Consider the following 20,320-nt stretch of genomic DNA (forward strand, 5'->3'; position numbering starts at 1 on the left):
TAGCCTAATTAGAGCTCTTTGGCTATTCTTTGCTTGACTCTTCCACCTGTCTTCAAATGGAAATGCTTAACTTTTCCTTTTCTCTTTACTGAGCTTCGTGCTGTTTTAGAGAACTCCAAGAACAAGGTAGCGGCTGCAAGCTATCTCCTTGGGAGGACTGTTCAACTTGAGGGCCCTTTCTCTGTCATATCACCATTTCCTAGGCTCAGTGACAGCCAGGGCTGCTAAATAAAATCCAATTGATAGCTGCCTACATATTCAAACGTAGATGGTAATATCTTTACAGCTTCTGCAATATATCTTTTACATTCTTTTTTTTTTTTTTTTAAAGCAGAACAACACCCTATTCAACCTAATAATTGAGGCTCTTGTCACAAAATAGTTATTATGAAGGCAGGAGGGAAGGCTGTTCAAAAGAATTAATTGATAGCTATCTTTATCCCTTTTTAACTTTTCTTCTTTGTCCTTGGTTTGAGACTGTCGTACCTTGATAAGGCATTTTAGAAAAATGCTGCAGCTGTCCTTCACTTATTTGCCCAGACCACTATCTTTGTTCCTTGATCCTGACTTTGACTCTGGGTTTGGCAAGGATTTCCTTAAGCATTACTCTCAAGCCTATCAAATATTTGGAAGACTCACAGATATGTTTGCACATAAAAGTGCCTTGGGTTTGTATAATTTACACATTCAAACTTAGATTTTAACTCAAAAATTTTCCATGAATAGACTTTTGGATACTTTATTTATTTTAATCTAATATTTAAGTTTCTTGTGTAGCTCTTTATGGAAGTGTTTATAAAGGAGATATAGAATTCAGAAACTAGGAGATGAGATGGACTCGTTGTGCATATCACAAACTCCATATCTCAGTGGCTTAAAACAAAGGTTTACTTTTTGCCCACACTGTGTCTTCAGTGAGTCAATTGGAGGCTCTGCTTCATGTTGTCCTTCCTCTGAGACCCTGGCTGAAGGAACATACCTCAACCTATGCATTGTCGTATCCATGTCAGAGGAAATGACTCCTCATGGACTCCTAAAGCTTCCGCCCAGCAGCGGCACAGTTCACTTCTGTTCACATTTCACCGGCCACAGAGTAGAATTCTGACTCCAGAGGGTAGAATTCTACCCCTTGTGCAGAAGGGGAATGAGAAGCACTTAGTAAGCACAGATGACTGCCAAGCTTCCTAGTCTTTATGGCAAGTTACAGTGCTGTTTGGTGCAGAATGAATGCTGGTGGGAAGCTGTATAACAAGGCTCCTAAGCAGGTGGGTTTTGAGTGAGCTTGAATCCTGACATTTAGTATCAATCTAATCTTGAGCAAGCAGCTTAAACTCTCTAATCTTTAATTTCCTCATCTGAATTAGCCCTACTTTACAGAATTCTCATGAAGATTAAATGAGATTGTCTTTACAAAGCCAATGCCTTCACATAGTAAACACTCAATAAATCTTAGCTGTTAATAGAATTGAGTACTTATTGATTTGAATTACTTAAAGGTTACTGCTTAGAGATTTTTTTGCCTTTTTATTTTAATGTATACATTAAAAGATCTCCTTTTTCTTTTTCTTTTTAAATATGTACCATCCAACCAAAGCCAGAGAAGGAAAGAAGAGATAAGGAGTTGCTTTTTTAGGCTTCAGGATAGGAGAGGTGGGACAGACTTCTTTGCTGGGCCAGTTTTACTATGATCCTCGAAGCTGCTATCTAGATCCCTAGCAAACTGTCCCCCCACCCCTTGCAAAAAAAAAAAAAAAAAGGAAAGAAAAAGCACTCTGCCATATCCATATATATAAAATATGCTTTTACCTTTTTAAGAGTAGAAAACTTAGGATATACAGTTAATTTTTTGTATACCTACCAGTTGACTATTGTCTTCTATATTTTGTTCCAGCTCAGAGTAAAGATTTCCACTGAAGTTGGCATCACAAATGTCGATCTTTCCACTGTGGATAAGGATCAGAGCATTGCACCCAAAACCACCCGGTAGGTGGGATACCATGTGGGCACAGGGGAACCCCAGGCTCCAGAGCTAAGAAGAACGTGCCTGGGACTGTACCCTTCTGGTGGCGTTTCTGTGTCAGCTGTGATCTGCCTTCACCCCAAATTCAAGAGGCTCTATTCTAGCAGTACTGGTCCAGAGATTCTGGTTAGCATCTAAGCAGATTTGGGGGTTGTCTGTAGTGGTGTTCATTTCATAAGCAAATTATTTATTGCAAGTCCACATGAGGAGACGAAGGGCATTACCTCAGGATGTAAGTGTGAGGTGGTTGACTGTGTCATTACAGCTTCCTCAGGGAAGGAAGCAGAGTATTCATTTACCTTCTTTTTTATAATTATCTCATCTTTATACAGGAATAAATTTGCTTTAGATGGCTTCATGGCAATTCTTTCTAGCCTGTGGTGGGTTTGAAATCAGTTGGGAGCTTCATAGGTCCTTAGAACTGAGATGTCAGTACCCAGCCAGCACTAAGGCTACAATTTCCTTTCCCCTCCGTGGCAGGTATTACTACATCATAGCATTTTTTTTCTACTAAACTCAAACATAGCCTCGGGTTATTAACAATTGATCAGAGTTGGATCAGAATGTTGTATGAAGCCTATTGGCAACCCTTCCCCAAACCCTTAGGAGGTAGTCATCAAAATCTCTGGGAATAGTTCAGATCCCAGCTTTACTTAGCTGGGGTGACTGTATAGGCCAGAAGAGAATAGGTCAACCCTGGAAGCCTGTTTCTTTTTCTTTGGGGGCAGGGTCTATCTAAGTCACCCAGACTGGCCCCAAACTTGTAGTCCTCCCACCTTAGCCTCCCTAGTTGCTTGGGATTATAGGCATGTGCTGCCCACATTCAGCCTGAAGGCCATTTTGAAGAGGGGTGTTAGCCAGAGCCTGGGAACCTGTAGGCTGGTCTTCCTGTCTCTGGCTTGGTTGTCTTTGTAGTGATGGAGGAGAGAAGAGTAATACTTGAGAACCCACTGAATAATGTCTGAGAGTGCTTTGCAAAGTTTAATTCTCTATGTAAATGAGAATTTGTCTTCATGAGTGAATATAAGTTCAGAGAACAAAATAAAGCTGTGTATGAGCTTTATAACTGTTAAGCCTATTTATCTGCTGGCCATCTTATACTAAAATCTCAGGAGATAAATCTGAAAAGGACAGTTTTTCTCATTAAGCCTGCCTTTTGAGAAAGGGACTTTTTAAAACCCAATTTCAGGGCAGAAAAATAAATTGAAACAATATCTAGGAAAAAAATATAGCAAAAAAAAAATAGTGGGGCTGGGGTTGTGGCTCAGCAGTAGAGCACTCGCTTAGCACGTGCAAGGCCCTGGGTTCGATCCTCAGCACCACATAAAAACAAATAAATAAAAACAAAGGTATTGTGTCCAACTACAACAGAAAATATTTAAAAAAAAAAAAAAAAAGTAATAACTCCAAGTCCCCGGCTCTCCTTTGCCCCCTTCTTCCCCTTGTCTCCCAACCTTGCTCACATACACTTCTGGCATCAATCCTGGGATGATTTCTCCTGCAGTTTCGACAGCCAGCTCGTCGTCCACCTGTGTTCCTACAGGGGTACACGTGAGCTCCACCAGCTCAGACTTGGTTGAATTTAGAGCTCATTCCTTGAAGTAAAAGCCTCCAGACATCTTCACAGAGCATTTTTTCTATACCCTGATAAAAGTTTTCTCTGTGCTTTTCTCAGTCCTGGCGTGGGGGCTGGGGTGTAGCCTAGTGGTAGAGCATTTGCCTGGTATGTGCAAGGCCCTGGGTTTGGTCTCTAGCAGGGCAAAAAAAAAAAAAACAGAAACAAAAAAAAAGTTCCCAGTCCTGACTTTACCAGCCCACTTTGCCCCAGCTACATTTATCTGTCCATCGCAGAAGGGGGACAGCGGGAGAGGGAGGAGTAGGCAGTGAAGGGAGGAGTGCATTCTTTGCCTGTTCTCAGATATGCAGAGCCTGTCTGAAGACCCGCTGTGTAATGTGTCTTTCAGGGTGACCTATCCAGCCAAAGCCAAGGGTACATTCATCGCAGACAGCCACCAGAACTTTGCCTTATTCTTCCAGCTGGTAGATGTGAACACTGGTGCTGAACTCACTCCTCACCAGGTCAGACAGAAGCCCTGACCACTTTCACAGCCTGAAACACGAGTGCACACTTGAGTACTGATGTAGTATATGACTTGGATAAGAGAAATGCCATGTGCCTGTTTTTCCCTCTGGACTCTGATCCCTGATAGTCAACCAAGTTCTCCCGCAACAGGATTGTAACCTTTCACCTCAAACTTTTTTTTTTTTTTTTTTGCAGCACTAGGGATTGAACCCAGGAGCATTCTATTGAGCTACATTCCCAGCCTTTTTTATTTTTTTATTTTGAGACTCAGAGTCTCATTAAGTTAGTTTCCTGGCTGGTCTTAAATGTGGTCTTCCTGCCTCAGCTTCCCAAGTAGCTGAGATGACTGGTATGCACCACTGCATCCAGTTTATATACTTTTTTTAAAAAAGGATTAGCTGGTATTAGGAAGGCAGATTAACATTTAGTTGAGGCTTTTATATGCTCGATTTTTTTTTTTTTAAGGAATATTTAGAAATAATTTTACAAAAAAGAAAACCTAGGTTTAGAACCCAAAGCATTTGTTGTTGTTCTGGCCAAAGCAGATTTTCTGTTATGAGACTCTGAAGAATGGCCCATTTTAACTTCTGCCTGGTTTTTCTAAAAGCAGTAGGCCAGGCTCAGTGGTACATGCCTGAAATCCCAGTGACTCAGAAGGCTGAGCAAAGGATCACAAATTTCAGGCCAGCCTCAGCAACTCAGCAAGACCCTGTCTCAAAATAAAAAATAAACAGTACTGGGGATGTAACTTAGTGGTGAAGCACCCCTGGGTTCAGTCTCCAGTACCAAAATAAAATAAAAGCAGTAGGTTTTGGTTTTTTTAATATATAAAATGAAAAATTTTATATATGAAATAATAATTATTATTTTATTATTATTTTACATATATTTTATATATAAAAATAGTAATTATTATTTATTATTATTATTTTATATATAATAATTTTATATATAAAATAATAATTTTTCATTATTATTTGAAAGATTTTCAAACCACATGCCCTTCCCCAGGAACTTAATAAGGCCCCTTGTCCTCAGGCACTTCCCCCTACGTCATCCCCTGGATTGAAAAGGATTCCTGGCCCCACCATGCACATGGTTACAAAGGAAAATTCAGATGAATACTTTGAGTGCTTAAAGACAAAGAATAAGACCCTTCAGGTTTGGCTTGGGTGCTCTACACCAATGCTTTAACAAAAACGGCAGACTGTGTCCATGCTAAGAGGTGACTTCAGAGCTGGAATGAATAGATTTACTTGCAAACTTCTTGCTTTCTGTTTCTCATAACTGCAGCCAGAGCACCTGTCCCTAGGACCAGGGTCCATAGCTAAGTGACCTTTAAGCACTTCAACTTCTTAGCCTTTTCTAGTTCTCTCCCAGATTGACATGTGCCAACCAAACAGCACACTGGAAGAGACTAAGAAAAGAAGAAATTATAAAATTTAGTGGTAGGGTTAGGGTTAGGGCAGGGAGAGTTAGTTAGGAAACATAACTTTAACAGAATGCTTGTTTCCTCCCAGTTCTCTTTGGGAAGCCATGGCTCAGAGACCTCCCAGGTAGAGGTAATATTTTACATGAGCTTAGCAGCCACTTGTACTTAACTGTGATAAGAGGAAGGAAGATCAGCATCCGGACTCATTCCTGGCCAAGACTGATTGCTGCAGTCAGGATGCTTCACTAGGCTCCTTTCCCTAAATAATTTGATGTTTATTCTTTGTTGCCCAGGTGTAGAGTAACAAATGAGTCATACCTTTTCTTTAGATGTAACACTAGCTGTGTGACTGTGGGCAACTCATTTAATGCTAAGACTTCTGATCTGTTAACTGGAACCATCCTATCTGCCTTGTTGAATTCTTTATGTTGAAACTCTTGAAAGAAAGGTTTTGGGTGGACTTTAAATTTTGCAGCCATTCTAAAGTGCAAAACCCCTAGTTTCTTATGCCATTGGGAGGATAAAGTGATTAGACTCAGTTTCATTATGCTGAGAACACGCTTGGCTGTTGTTTGGTGACCAGCTGGTGTATACTGGGCCCTGCACTATATGCTTTGCATTTGTTATTGCATATCTTCACACAGAGATACCATATGCAGAAGATAATTTTTCTGCTTTAAAGAGGAAGAAATCAAGGTGCAAGGAAGTTAAGTAACCTGCTGGCTAATAAGCAGCGGAGCCAGCTCTGTCTTCAGAGCCAGGGCTCTGTGACACCAGGTTGCTATGCTTGATTAGAACTCTGCCTTGCCATGGACACCCAAGCCTCCTCCACTAAATCTTTAGCTGGAGGCACCAGGAAATTGAAAATGGGCCTCTTACAGTTCCACCTCATTTCCCTTCTTTTCACCCTCTGGTGAAGGAGTTAATTGGGCAGCAAAGTGGCCAAAAGGCTGCAGGAAGAAGAAATTGCTGCAATAGCAAAGGGCTTAAATCATTCGCAAACTGGGCATTCAGCCTTCAGGCCTCACGAATTGGCTGGACTTCTGAGTTCAATTTCTTTCCTCAGACCAGAAAGAGTTGTCCCGGAGCTAGTAACTAGGTTGGGATGGCCAGTTCTTTTACTCTCCAGCGCAGGTCTGGCAGATCCCAGAGCTCTCAGTGTCACAAAAGAGCTAACTCTGCTGCCTGGCCAATATGACATTGGGCCCCTCAGAGAGTTCTGAGACGATCAGGTGAGCGGTGTTCTTTGTTCCCCTAGACATTTGTCCGACTCCACAACCAGAAGACTGGCCAGGAAGTGGTGTTTGTCGCTGAGCCAGACAGCAAGAACGTGTACAGGTTCGAACTAGACACCTCTGAGAGGAAGATCGAGTTTGACTCCGCCTCAGGCACCTACACTCTCTACTTAATCATTGGAGATGCCACTTTGAAGAACCCAATCCTCTGGAATGTGGTATGTGCCTGAATGCACACTAACCCACCTGAGCAGCCATGCTGTGGCCAGACACAGATGGCTTCCTTCAGGGACACAGGACTCTTGGCCCCAGCCCCACTGTGCCTCACATGGGATAACAAGCATCATGAGGGGAGGCGCTCTGTCCTGGCTCTATAAATAGTTTTAGGGTCATGCACATGGCTTGGTGCATAGTAGGTGTTTAATGTAGTCTTGGTGAATGAATGAAAGTAAATTTACCCTCAGGAGTTTTAGTGATTTGAAAATTTCTATGATTATCAATACTAGAAGGAGGTTTCTGCAAGGCAGCCTGAGGGATACAGATATAAAAGATAAGGACCTGGCCTTTGAGATATGGTGTAGCCTTATGGGAGGGAAAAGATTTGAATTCTGGTAACAGTTCAGGAAGGTGCAGGCCAAGGATTTGTAGGACTGGAGAATGCTAATAAATGATGGCCAGCATTGGTGTAGACTGTGGGTTTACACAATCCTCCTCGTCCCCACACACCTTACTTTGGGTTGGTGGGATGACAGAAAACTTCTTAACACACTGGTTTTTGAATGAGGGAGGAAGAAAGGCTTGTTGGAATAGTCTGGGGGCTGTGGGTTGATGAGGAAGCTTGGGAGCAGTTCTGCTTTTGGAGCCCTGAACCCTAAAGAGAACAATCGGGGAAGAGGGTGGAAAGGTGGCGGAAGCCAGATTGGAGCCTCAGCTGTTGACTGGTCCATGTGCAGGACAAAGGGACAGCTCTATTTTCTTGTTATGTTCAAGGCTCCCTCTTTGGGCTTTGGGATGCATTTTGTAAAAGAGCGTATTTTCATTTCTGCAGTGTGTGTGTTACAAAATCACACTTCCTAGGGACACCAAGCAGTTTCTAATGGCAACTGAAACAGCCAGTGTACCAGCTGGGATTTTTGCATTAAGCAGCTCTATTGGGTTTTCTCTTCCATACTGGTTGAAAATTGGAACTCTTGCTCTAAAAAGCATTTTTAACAAATACTTGTTTTGTCCTTGAAATTTTTACTGCCTCATTTTGTTGACTAATAGGTGTGATTGGGTCTCTTGAGGTTTTTTCATTCAGTTCTGGTCCTCATCAGGGTCCTGCTAGGGAGTTCCCCGCTGCTTCTCCACTCTTTGCCTCTACAGACTACCTTTTTTTTTTTTAGGCTGATGTGGTCATCAAGTTCCCTGAAGAAGAAGCTCCCTCGACTGTCCTATCTCAGAACCTTTTCACCCCGAAACAGGAAATTCAGGTACATCCCAAAGGCCTTATCCACTAACATGGAGGAGAAATGAGTGCAATGAGGAAGAGCAGCAAGCACCTGTATTCTGGCTCTGGGCTCTCTTTTAACCTGTTCATATGGTATTTGATAGTTTGAGCCTCACCGCCTGTGCATTAGGCAGGGCAAATACCAGTCTCATCCTCAAGCTAAAGAGGTTCAGAGAATAGTATGGAGCTCCCAGAAAGTTGGAGATGAAGTCAGAACCTGAGTCTGTTTCCAGATGTGCAGGGGGCTCAGCCCTCCAGATACCACTGGGCGGTCACAGGCACAGATGGGTTTAGCATTGTCCTCTCTGTTCCTGCGTAAATCAGGGCCAACCGGTGGGAAAGCTGCTGGGAGCAGGGCTTTCCAGGCAAGTCCTTCTGTTCCAGGGCTTCCCTTCCTTACAGTACCAACTTGAGCAAGCCCAGCCACAGGACCGCTGTGAGAGTCCAAATGGACAATGGATAAGAAAAGAAGCTTGGAAATGTTTCTGAAAGCTCTTTGCAAAGTAAACCCAATAAATGCTATAAACAATTTAGGTACCAGTTAAGGAAACAGGTGGATCCACCAGTGGACTATATTTTATAGTCAGGAGAAATGTTCCAACATGGAAAACTATGTATGAATTAATGTGAAGTGTTAAAAGGCGACAGCTTGCCCTCATTTCACTATTGAAAAAGGACAAGGGTAGAGCAGCAGGATTCTTTCTAAAACTTGAAAGAACACAGTTTTAAGAACGTAAAGCCTGGCTAACAGAAGGTACAGTGTGGTATCAAAGGTGGAGGAGGCGGCAGCAAGGAGTGTTAGAAACCCCTTAATGGCAGTGGTAAAACAAAGAGGAGCTGAGGTGAAAATGGAGGCGCGGGAGTCTCCCATGGGGCTCTCACCTGGCCCAGGGTTGGCTGAGCACGGGTAAGTGGAAAAGAGAGCCACCATCTATTCACTGGATGAAAATCTTCAAAAGAGAGAAAATAGCTCAATTTATATATGTGCATTACTGCTCGTGGAGCATAGTCACGTGCCCTGCTCCATTTGATCCTCATGACAGTTCCAAGTCACCCCTATTTTCCAGCTGGAAACTGAGGCAAAGAGTGGTAAAGTGACTTGCCCCTGGTCTCACAGCTGAACACAGGAATATGGGCCTAAGTTAAAGTCTCTGGACTCTTGTACTTCACCACTTCCACTAGGTCAAGTAGTTTAGGTGAACTTCCTGAAGATTATTCATGTTGATTCTCTCAGCAGGGAAAACAAATATCAAAGGAGTGCTTGCCCAGCCTTCTGATTTTTTTGGAAATCAGGTAGAACAAATAAAGGAGAAAGATTATTGAGACTATCCCCAGAACTTGGACTAGGGGAGAGGCTGTCGAGGTGGGGTTGGGACCTCCTGAAGTGAGGCTGTGTTAAATATTAAAAGGGGTGAAGTTGTCAACAGTTAGCTCCCTGAAGCGGGGCAGTAGTATAAGACTTAGGGACCCAGATGCCACCTAGGAACCCAGAATCCTGACCTGGGTAACACCTAAGCCATCCACATGTGCCCATCTACCTGGGTACCCTTTTTGACACAGCTAAATGCCACTTTATGGGTTGCATTCTCCAGTTTGTAGATTGTAGTTTTTAAGGTAGAGAAGGGGTTGGCTAAGTGGTGAGCCCACGTTGTCTTGGGAGGTACACTTCTAGAATCAGAAACCAGCGTTGAGAAGAGGCAAAAGGCCAAGTGGCTACTTGTTGTCGGGAGGCTTTAGCCCCTGGGAGGCATTTCCTCTTAATAATGGTCAGTGATGCTTTGATTCCTGTTGCACATGGCAGACTGCAGGGAAGGGCACATTCTGAAAGCTTTCCGTGTGTCTTCTCTTGGCAGCACCTGTTCCGAGAGCCTGAGAAGAGGCCCCCCACCGTGGTGTCCAATACATTCACCGCCCTCATCCTTTCGCCCTTGCTCCTGCTCTTTGCTCTGGTGAGTCGCCATAATTAGCATGGGCAGCGTGTGTCTGGCGCCAGACTCGGCAGATGTAGCCATTCCAAAGGAGGCTTTGTGCTCTGGCCTCAGCACAGCTCCAGAGGGGTCCAGCAGCTGTGACCTGAACTGATGGTCAAAAAATTTTAGAATAACCAAATTCCCCACTATGGGGGAGTGGCCAAATAAATTGATCCATTAATAAGGGGGCATGAGAAAGTTTCTAATAGCCACTGAAAGTGAAGTGTATGGACTGTGGTGCTGCATAGTAGGGTTCAGATGCGATCAAGTGTGGAAAAAGCAAAGCCTAGTGCTGATAGCTATGAAGAATAGAGAACAGAGGCTGCACATTCCAGCTCTATTTAGAGCATAAAACTGGAAACAGCCTATGGTTCTCATGAAAGCAAGTGTTAATTAGTAAGCCCATCCTACAGAGTAGCACACTCTCGGGAACAGAGGGGTAGATTTACACTCATAGGACAAGACAGCCAAATGGATTACTGAGTGTGGAAGACAGAGGATAGGATAGCATGTTTATGTGATGCTTTGTGGAATTTTTTAAAAAATATATATTAACTTTGGTCACCTGAGGAGAGGACATTTTGGAGAATACAAAAGAAGGAAACTTTTACATTTTATACTCTATTGTATTGTTTGTATATATATTTTTCTCTCTTTCTTTTTTGGGGGGTTGCTAGGGATTGAACCCAGTCCTTGTGCATGTGAGGCAAGCAGTCTACCAACTGAGCTAAGTCCCCAGCCCCTGTATATTTTTTAACTAATTAATTGGTTTCTCTTTTGTTTCTCTTTTAAAATCATAAATGTAGATATATATCCTCAGGGTTCAGAGAATTTTGAGGAAAAAAACTCATTAGATCTTACTTTTTGGAAAGTTGCCTGTGTTCCTATTTGTTGATTTTAACAAAATAATTTTTGGTTTATCTAAATCTAGAAGCATGCCACAAGCTTCCAGAAACCAGACCTGAGGTGTGAGCCACTGTTCTTGTATCTGAGCATCAGGATTTCAGAAGGCATAGAACCCGTGCCTGCGGCCGCGGGTTCATCCCTCCAGTTCTTACAGAACTTGGTGGAAGCGTCAGTTACTTTATCATAACTGCGTCTTCTGACTTGCCAGCTTTATGGTTCTACCTGTTTTAAAACAGAATGGTTTACTGGCTTTAAAGATGATGTACAGGGTTGAGTTACTCAAGCACAGTTGCGAGCAGGTGCTACGACGCCTTTCTACCAAAAAAGGGAACATTTTTTCCTGAGGGTTTATAACAGGGTAGTTGTCACTTAGAAATATTCCCTTTTTCCAGTTTGCATGAACTTTTAAGCCCTGAGGACTATTCATTGGATGAGCATTGGCATGGCATGTGTAGCCTTTCTTTCAAGTTCTAATATCTTTTTAATTTATTTCTCCACATCCTTCAGTGGATCCGGATTGGTGCCAATATCTCCAACTTCACTTTTGCTCCTAGCACAATTATCTTTCACCTGGGACATGCTGGTAAGTGCTCCAGGCTGCTAATTCCATTTAACCTCCTCTGACATTTTGCCTGCCCACGCAAAAGCCCTGTTAAGTAGACCCACAACCTATTAACTATAATGACTTAATAGCATAACATTTCCCTCTTCCTCCTGGCCTTTTAAGACAGTTAATATGATGATAAACCTGTTTGGCCCATCAGCTTAGAACAGCTGTCATTATATTGGGCTTCATTGTACTAGGAGGCTGTTGGCAAGCCATTTACCCTCATTTAATAGCCCTGTTCATTTCCAGAGATTACTCACTTATCGTATCTTTACACCGAGCCATCTTCCTGGATGAAGAGCATTAATGCAGTTTCCAAAGGTTATCTTTCCCCACCGCATCGATCTTTACATTTGCTGGCGGCTCTGTCTGGACAGTAATAGAAAACAGTCCCTTCTGTAGTCAGACATGCTGTCCTGTATTGTTCTCTTGAGAACTTGGGACCTAAATAGCCTGAACATAATGAGACAGTAAATTCACAAATCAGTTAAGTATTTCTGAGTCTTTGACACTATTGGATCAGTGTTCCCTTGCATCTCACTGGGACTTCAATATTTTTTAATTCCTTTGCCTCTTTTGGGAGTCATCATCTCTACATCCATAATATATGGCTTCTGGAGGGGGCCATGAACGAATCCCTTGAAATTCATGCAAATGTGTGTCTATATTTTTCTGGGAAAGAGAGTCCATAACTTTGATCAGATTCTCACAGTGGCATGACCTCAGAAATGGCCAAGAATCCTTGCTGTAGTTATCTGTCATGCTTCTGGGCAAAATTGACAGAATGACCTTTCTCTCCAGCTTAGCTACTGCATTTGAATGATAGCCCTCCTGGGTCAGTCTGAGAACAAAACCTGCATATTAATTTGTTGAGAGACATGATTTTTCTTACTAGTATGCTTTTTGTGCATATTTCCTTGTTTGATTTTCATTGCAACCCTGGTGGGAGTGATTGGGGCAGAAATTATGATCCCATTTGACAGGTGAGAGAATTTGGAAACAGAAATTAAGAGACTGGTGAGGGCGGAACCTGGACCAGAACCCAGGACTCTGAGTGCTTTTTGTCCCTTCCTAGTCACAGTAGTAAATCATCCTTAATGTTCTTTTGTTTTTGTTTTTAGAGATGGGGGTCTCAGCCTATGTTCTCCAGGCTGCTCTTGAATTCCTGGCTCAGGGGATCCTCCTACCTCAGCCTTCCAAGTGCTGGGATTTCTGGCACATTCTACCATGTTCAGCTTCCTTAACATGTATTTAATAGGAAGGAAATAACTCATTTGTTTATATCCTGCATACTTCCATTAAGAATTCAAAAAATAAAGGCAGTGGCTCATGCCTGTAATCCCAGCTACTTGGGAGGCTGAGGTGGGAGGATCATAAGTTCAAGGTCAGCCTGGGCAACTTAGTGAGACCCTGCCTCAAAATAAAATTTAAAAAGAAAACAAAACAATGGTGGAGTGCTTGCCTAGCATGAGCACGGCCCTGAATTTGATCTGCTGTACTGCATAGTACCGGGGATCGAAGCCAGGGGTACTTTGCCATTGAGCTACATCCCCAGCCCTTTTCATTTTTTATTCTCAGCCAAGGTCTCTCTGAATTGCCAAGACTGAACTTGTGATCGTTTTCCCTCAGCCTCCCAAGTATCTGGGACTATAGGTGTACAGCACCAGACCCAGCTTAAAGAAAAGAATTTTTAAAACTAAGGTTTTTTTGTTTTTTTGTTTTTCGTACTGGGGATTGAACCAAAGGTGCTTTACCATGAGCCACATCCCCAGCCCTTTTTATTTTTTATTTTGAGATAGGGTCTTGCTAAGTTGCCAAGGGCTTCGCTAAGTTGCTGAGGCTGACTTTGAACTTGCATTCCTCCTGCCTGTGTATCCCAAGTTGCTGGGATTATAGGTGTGCATCACCGTGCCGGGCAATGGTAAAGTTTTAAGGGAAACAAAACCTGTGTTAAAGAATAGAAATAGATGTGAGCAGGACTATGGATTGAAATAAAATAGTCGAAGTCTGACTTTTGGTTCTGAATTTCTTGGTAGCCAGGGCTGAGGAAGTTATCTACTTTCTGGCATTAAATAAAAGGGATGAAACAAACTAAAACTAATCTGGAAATACAGTCCGTTTCCTGACCCAGCAGTCCACTGCTTCCAAGTCCCTTCCACCCAAAGCACCATTAGCTTTCATTAACTGGGTCTTTTGACTCCTCTGCAGCTATGCTGGGGCTCATGTATGTCTATTGGACTCAGCTCAACATGTTCCAGACCCTGAAGTACCTGGCCATCCTGGGCAGCGTGACGTTTCTGGCTGGCAATCGGATGTTGGCCCAGCAGGCAGTCAAGAGGTAAGGCCAGGGCTGGGCTGGGGCCCCGGGGTAGGATTAGACATATTGGTTAGCTCTGCCAGGCCAAATCGAGACCAAGGATATGTGGCAACAAGATTCATTTCTTAAGGGCAATTCTGACTGTTTAATCCAGCTCAATACAGAAGCCATAGAATGTTTTAAGCCAGTAAAGGGCCTTTAATGATCAGCCATAGATCTATTAAAAGCATAATTATTTATATCACTACTCTTTGGAATGAGAGAGGAAAGTAATTGCTATATGTAGATTAAAATGGGCTAGAATATGTGATAAACGGTTGTTTTCTGTCTGGCTGTGTAAAAATCCTCCTCTCTGGTAACAGGATTTTGCCCTTCCCCTCCCTCACACCCCTAAGGTGACACCTGGGGTCTAGCCTGTGTGTGAGGTCTGTGTTCTTCCCACAGAAGCTGCACAGGTTTTGCAGGGGGCTCCCAGTAGGGAGCATCCACCCAGGAGCCCACACACTACCCAAGAACCAGACAGGCCAAGAGTCAGACCTTGACGTGATGGCAGCTTGCTGGCAGCTCGACTTTCAGAACAGAATTGGAGGCAAATTTAAATGTCACATAGGTGTTTCTCATTGATTTGGCTTTATTAGAACCTGGGTGATTTCAATCACGCAAAGGCCAATAGGAAAAGGTCAAAATTGCTTTCACCTTTGGAAGAAATCATTTTCAGACATGCCCTGCTTTCTCCTCTCCGAGACTTCTGCTAGCAGATTGGAACTCAATATCATGCCCTCCAACACTGCTGCCAATTAGGTTGGTCAGAGCTGGGAGAGGTTTTCTCAAGGAGACCGTTAGTGGGTGAGAGAAGCAAAGGTCTCCTCTCTCCCCAGTTTCCACTGTGAGCTTTTTGAGGGCCTCACTCTGGAGAGTGGTGCAGGCATGCTCTTTGGCTTCCCCAGAGTAATCCAGGTCCCCCAGAGCTCTATTTGACACCAGCAGTGGTGGCTTGTTCCTTTTTTGATCCCTTCACAGCCTTTACTTGATGGCTATGCAGTGCAGCTAGAAAGCCCGGGACTCCGAAGTTTTCCCAGAGCAGAGCCTGTTCCCTTGCAGCAACCAGTCTGGGCCCCCAGGGAGCCAGCTGTGCTCTGCTAACTTTTCTTTTCTGGAATTTGCTCACAAGACAGAACAGGGGAGAGCAGGGGAGAAACCACTTGACTTAGATGCTGCTTACCAGTTCCTAATCTGAAATCCTAAAGTTGTGTGCATTTTCTGGGGGGAGAGACCAGGGTTTTTAACAGAATCCCAAGAGGATCAGTAACTCCTCACACACAGACATACACACACACACACACACACACATACACACACATGCATCCTGTAAGTCCTGAAGAATCAGTGGCCTTAATAGAAGCTCTGGTTGGGTGTTTGCCATTTCCTACTTCAGCTTATTTCTCCTCTCACTGTCCTTTCTTGATTCTCAAACCCTCTTTCCTTTGGCAGGATCGCTGCAGAGCAGAGCAGTAGATTGGCAAAATATAGGACACTACGGTAAAGATGAAGGGTGGACGCATCCCAGGACTAGGGTCCCTTTCCCATCTTGCCTTCCTCATGCATGTCAGTTATTTGATTGAGTTTTTGGCCCATTCATTCCTCCCTTCCCCTCCCTATGCCAAAGCCAATTCCGAGGCCATTTTATAATCTGCTGGAAGAGGTTATGGCTGGACCAGGGCAGAAGCTGCCTGAGGAAGCCCAGCTGGAGCAACTTTGGCCTGGCTCTGACTGCAAGAGATGCCATCCTTCCTTATGTCCCGAAGAGTATTGATTTATATGTAACAGCCTCTCTGTGTTCATAGCAGAGCAGGATTGAAGATAAAACAAGTCCAACCTTGGACATTTTAAAAGGGACCCCATCCAAGACACTTAAATTTATTAAATGGTGGTCCCATGGCAAATCCTGGCACACCTTGTCACTGTTTCTAGGCCTTTCCATAACCCTAATCTCTAGTTGGGCCAAACAGTGTGGTTTGGTGAGGCTGAATTATGCAGGATCAAGGGCACAGATGAAAGCCAGCAGCAGAGTCCCAGTTCTTAGCGTGCAGGGTGCGGTTCAGGGCCGCTCCCTATGTGACTGACAGTGCTAATGCTCTCCAGGGGTTGGTCCTGGGATGAGTACAGCAGGGAGGCAAGGTGTAGGGAAGGAAGGACAGAGAGTGCCTGCAGCTTCATAGATCTAGATAGAGGTGGACAAGAGGTTTCCGTGAGGGGCCAGAACCCTTATCTCTGGCACTGTTGTGTGTGAAAACAGCCATAGACCATGTAAACAAGTGGATGTAGTTGTATCTCAGTAAAACTATTTACCAAAACTGGTGCTGGGCTGGATTTGGTCTGCATGACATAGTTGGCTGATCCCTGCTCTAGACCAAGAAAGGGTAGGGAGGTATTTGGTTTTATGAGTCATGTCCCCTCTTATCCCTTGCCTTGGAAATGGCTTTCTATGCAAAAGCAACTAAGCCATCTAATTTTTTATCCTCTGAAAATAGGAGAGATCAACAAAAGCATAGGATTTAGAGCCCTTTCACTGATGTGTGAACATCGGCTGGGTCACCTAGTCCCCAATGTAGAAAAAAAACTGCATTTATTTTGGCTTTTTTTCCCCAAGTTTAACTAAGGTGTAATTTACATAGAGTAAAATTCACTTGTGTGTGTGGGTATAATTCTATGACTCTTAAAAAGCATATATGGTTATACAGCTACCATCTCAATCAAGACAGAGACTTTCCCACACTTTTAGAAGTTTCTGTTGGCCTCTTTTGTAGGCAGCCCCCTCTCCCTACCAGTATCCCCTGGCCTTACTTATTTGGTTGTGTCCTAAATTATACTTGTTCTGTCTGCAGTTTGCTTTCAGAACTAGTCCTTCCTGCTCTATGCTGAGTTCTTTAATTCTTTACCCTGAATTGATATTTCTCCCTTGATTTTCAGATTGTCCACTTCTACCTGCTATTCCCATATCATATAGCTTGAGGGAGAAGAAAGTCATTTGATCATTTGAATATTTGGGACTTTCTGAGGTTGGGACCTAGTGTTTAGATTTAGCTCCTGGTACCTGAAGACTTGTAGTTGATCTGAAGACAGACACTGATATGAGCGACCATAACAGAGGGCATTCTTCTTAGTCAAGATTGAGGCTAGTGGGCCACTACCCTTCTTCTGTTCTTATTTCTCACTCATGCTGTCCCTTCTGCAGAAACTTTTTTAAGCACACACATTTTAATGTACCTGGTATCTCTGAACATTGTTAAAGAGTTAGGAGCACACAGTCTTGCCCCCAAGATTAGCTTCATGCCTATGTGTGCCCCTGGGAACTGTTTTGGTAATTGACCTGGACCCTCCATTCTGCAAGACTGTGAATGTGACATCACTGTATGTAGTCCTCACCATAGGGCCTAGTCGCCGCTAAGGATGGTGGGTGTGTCCGCGCCCCACCCCCTTCACTGGAGCCTGCCTCAACCAATTGGTTTCTTATTGCTCTCAGCACCAGGTAACAGATCTGTCTAGATGATCCTTTTTGCTTCTGTGTTTCCCCATTGTTGAGTCCAGGGAAAACCAAAGGGAAAGAGGGAATAAAGACAGAGAGAGGTTTTTATCCCATCTTAAAATGTTTCTGAGTAACTCTCATTTTTGAGAATTACTCTGTATTTAGATGCGGGGTCTGACTCTAGGTAAGAACACGGCCACGTGGCAGGAATGTGGTGCAGGATACTGTCCTTAAAGCTGCATAAGGGCCACGTGTTGGTTGGCAGATGTGGAATCTGGGAGATTGACGATAAACATTCTTTAAACCCTCCGCTCTGTTTTGCTAGTTGGAACTTGCACTTTTTGGCCTTGTACTGTGAGAGGTGTGCCTGGAATTACCTCATCTCCTGTATTTTCACATAAACTTTCTTAGTTCTAAAGTTTGTTTCATTGTTTCTAAGTTATCATCAGCTTCAGTTATGAATTAGCTGCCTCACATTTCTTTTGTGAGATGAGATGGGGCATAACTGAATAAAACCAATGATTATTCCCTTATAAATGGGACCTTGTGGTGGGAGAGTGCCTTGGTCTCTGTTGTTACCAGTTAGGAGCTGTAACAGTGAGTCAGAAACTTCAGTAATTTTGTGTTTTCTCTTCATTTTTCTTTCAGAACAGCACATTAGTTCCAGAAAAAGGATGGAAATTTTGAAAACTGAAGTGAATGTCAAGAGGAGTCAAGAACAATTCACAATGTGAAAAAAGGAATTTAAGAAAAAATAACTTTATTTAAAAAGAAAACAATTGCGATGTGGTTGTACTGTTGCTTGTTGTTTTTCAGTTTCCCCCCCACGGAGCAGACGCCTTGAGTCCAGACTGCCTGTTTCTGACATGATGCCCTAGCAAGGCGCTCTGAGTGCCCTTAGTTACCCACCCAGGGACTGCATTGGAAAGTTGAAATCTGTGATTAATTTGTTTTGGAATAAAAAGGATGATAACAGGAGCAAAGGCCTGACTGAGAGCTCTCTAGTACATTTGGAATGTGTGACATAAGGACTTGGTTGAGACTTGGTTCTTGGCCATGGGCAGGGTGCTTCTTCCCCTTTCCCAAAAGGACAGAAGTTGTGGGAGTAGCCGCCTTCTGTCTGCTTCTCCAGCAGGGAGCCTGCAGGGAGCCCCACTGGTCTGAAGATTCCTCTTGGTCCACAGCTAGGACCTGTTCGAGGATCTTGCCTTGAAAGTTTGGCGTCAGTCCCCCGTGAGGGTGTCAGCTGTCTCGTTCATTCCTGCTGCTGTGATGACATGCCACAAACTGGGTGATTTATAAATAATAGAAATTTATTTCCTATGGTTCTGGGGCCTGGGAAATCCAAGTTCAAGGCACCAGCAGATTTGGCATCTAGTGAGAGCCTGCTCCTTGTAGATGGTGCTGTCTTAGTGTCTTCACATGGCAGAAAGGGACAAATGTTTTGTCCTCATGTGGCAGAAGGGGCAGAAAGATAAAAAATGAGCTAGCCAGTTCCCTCAGGCGGTACTCATCCATTGGTGAGGGCTTGGCCCTCCTGCTTTAGTCACCTCTTGAGGGCCCCGTGTGTGTGTGTGTGTGTGTGTGTGTGTGTGTGTGTGTGTGTGTGTACACGTGTGTGTGCGCATGCACTTGTGTGTGTGTTTTACTGGGGATTGAACCCAGGGGTGTTTTGCTGCTGAGTTACGATCCCAGTCCCTTTTTTGAATTTTATTTTGAGACAGGGTCTCCTAAATTGCCCAAGTTGGCCTTGAACTTATCCTTCTGTCTCAAGCTCCTGACTCTGGGATTACAGGTGTGCATCACCATGACTGGCCCATTTAGTTAACTTTCAGGATGCAGATAATCCTCACAGAGTTTACTGAATTCAGGGTACAAAAGTTATGTCATTTTAATTAGATTGCTTTCCAATCTAGCTGGACTTTACTCCAATAAGGAATTTGGGATCTTTTACTGGAAACAGGGAAAGGAAATTCTAGAACTCTGGGCTAGTCCCAAAAAGGGTCCTACGGATGGGAAGACAAAATATGGGCAATTGCAGGGCAGTCCCTAAGGTGGGAAGCAGGCCTCACCTCTCCCAAAAATTGCATGCTAAGTGTCCCGTAGATATGTTTTATTTGACCTACAGTGTTTAAGTAGTTGAATCAGTTGCTGACATTTGAAAATGAGATTTATATAAAAAAAGTCTGGGTTTGGGTTTTGGAATCTGGATCCTTTGTTGTTTTCATGCTATTTTCTGAGTGCTGTTAGCAGGATCCCAATAAGCAGTTTGTGCTGGGTCCACATTTCCTCATTCTCCAGCTTGTATTTCCTGAGGGGCCTGGAGTCTTGGAGTCACAGGAGTCTCCCCATGCCCTCCTCCCCTCCGCCTTGAAGAAGAAAATTAGAGCCCCATTAGTGAAGGGCTGCATTACTGACTAGCTGCCCTTCCCTTTGGATGGGTCTACACTCACCTGATTGTTATGGTCCCTCCCCTCAGATCTTTGTGCTATTCCACTTGCCAATTTTGGTTGTGGTGGTGGTTGTACTAAGGTTTGAACCCAGGGGCATTCTACCACTGAACCACATCCCCATCTAGTTTGTTTTGTTTTTTGGAACCAAGGATTGAACCCACCGGCCCTTTACCACTGAGCCACATCCCCAGCTCTTTTTATTTTTTATTTTGAGACAGGGCTTCATTAAGTTTCCTAGGGCCTCACAAAATTCCTGCGGCTAGCCATAAACTTGAGATCCTT

The 20,320-nt window shown here is 43.6% G+C and overlaps 1 protein-coding gene across 2 annotated transcripts in view; it reads left to right on the forward strand.

Moving 5' to 3' along the window:
• Positions 1-18,568, forward strand: part of Rpn2 (ribophorin II) — a 59,538-nt gene extending 40,970 nt beyond the window's left edge. Inside the window, exons 10-18 of one of the 2 annotated variants that reach the window (XM_013360569.4) lie at positions 1,892-1,983; positions 3,985-4,099; positions 6,794-6,988; positions 8,156-8,242; positions 10,113-10,208; positions 11,643-11,718; positions 13,951-14,080; positions 15,551-15,598; positions 18,234-18,568. In XM_013360569.4, the coding sequence (XP_013216023.2) occupies positions 1,892-1,983; positions 3,985-4,099; positions 6,794-6,988; positions 8,156-8,242; positions 10,113-10,208; positions 11,643-11,718; positions 13,951-14,080; positions 15,551-15,598; positions 18,234-18,246 (852 nt within the window). In that variant the 3' untranslated portion in view covers positions 18,247-18,568. The remainder of the gene's footprint in view (positions 1-1,891; positions 1,984-3,984; positions 4,100-6,793; positions 6,989-8,155; positions 8,243-10,112; positions 10,209-11,642; positions 11,719-13,950; positions 14,081-15,550; positions 15,599-18,233) is intronic. The other variant, XM_005329857.4, reaches the window with a different exon arrangement.
• The last annotated feature ends 1,752 nt before the right edge of the window (positions 18,569-20,320 follow it).

The sequence above is a fragment of the Ictidomys tridecemlineatus genome, chromosome 5, assembly GCF_052094955.1.
Source record: "Ictidomys tridecemlineatus isolate mIctTri1 chromosome 5, mIctTri1.hap1, whole genome shotgun sequence".
NCBI lineage: Eukaryota > Metazoa > Chordata > Mammalia > Rodentia > Sciuridae > Ictidomys > Ictidomys tridecemlineatus.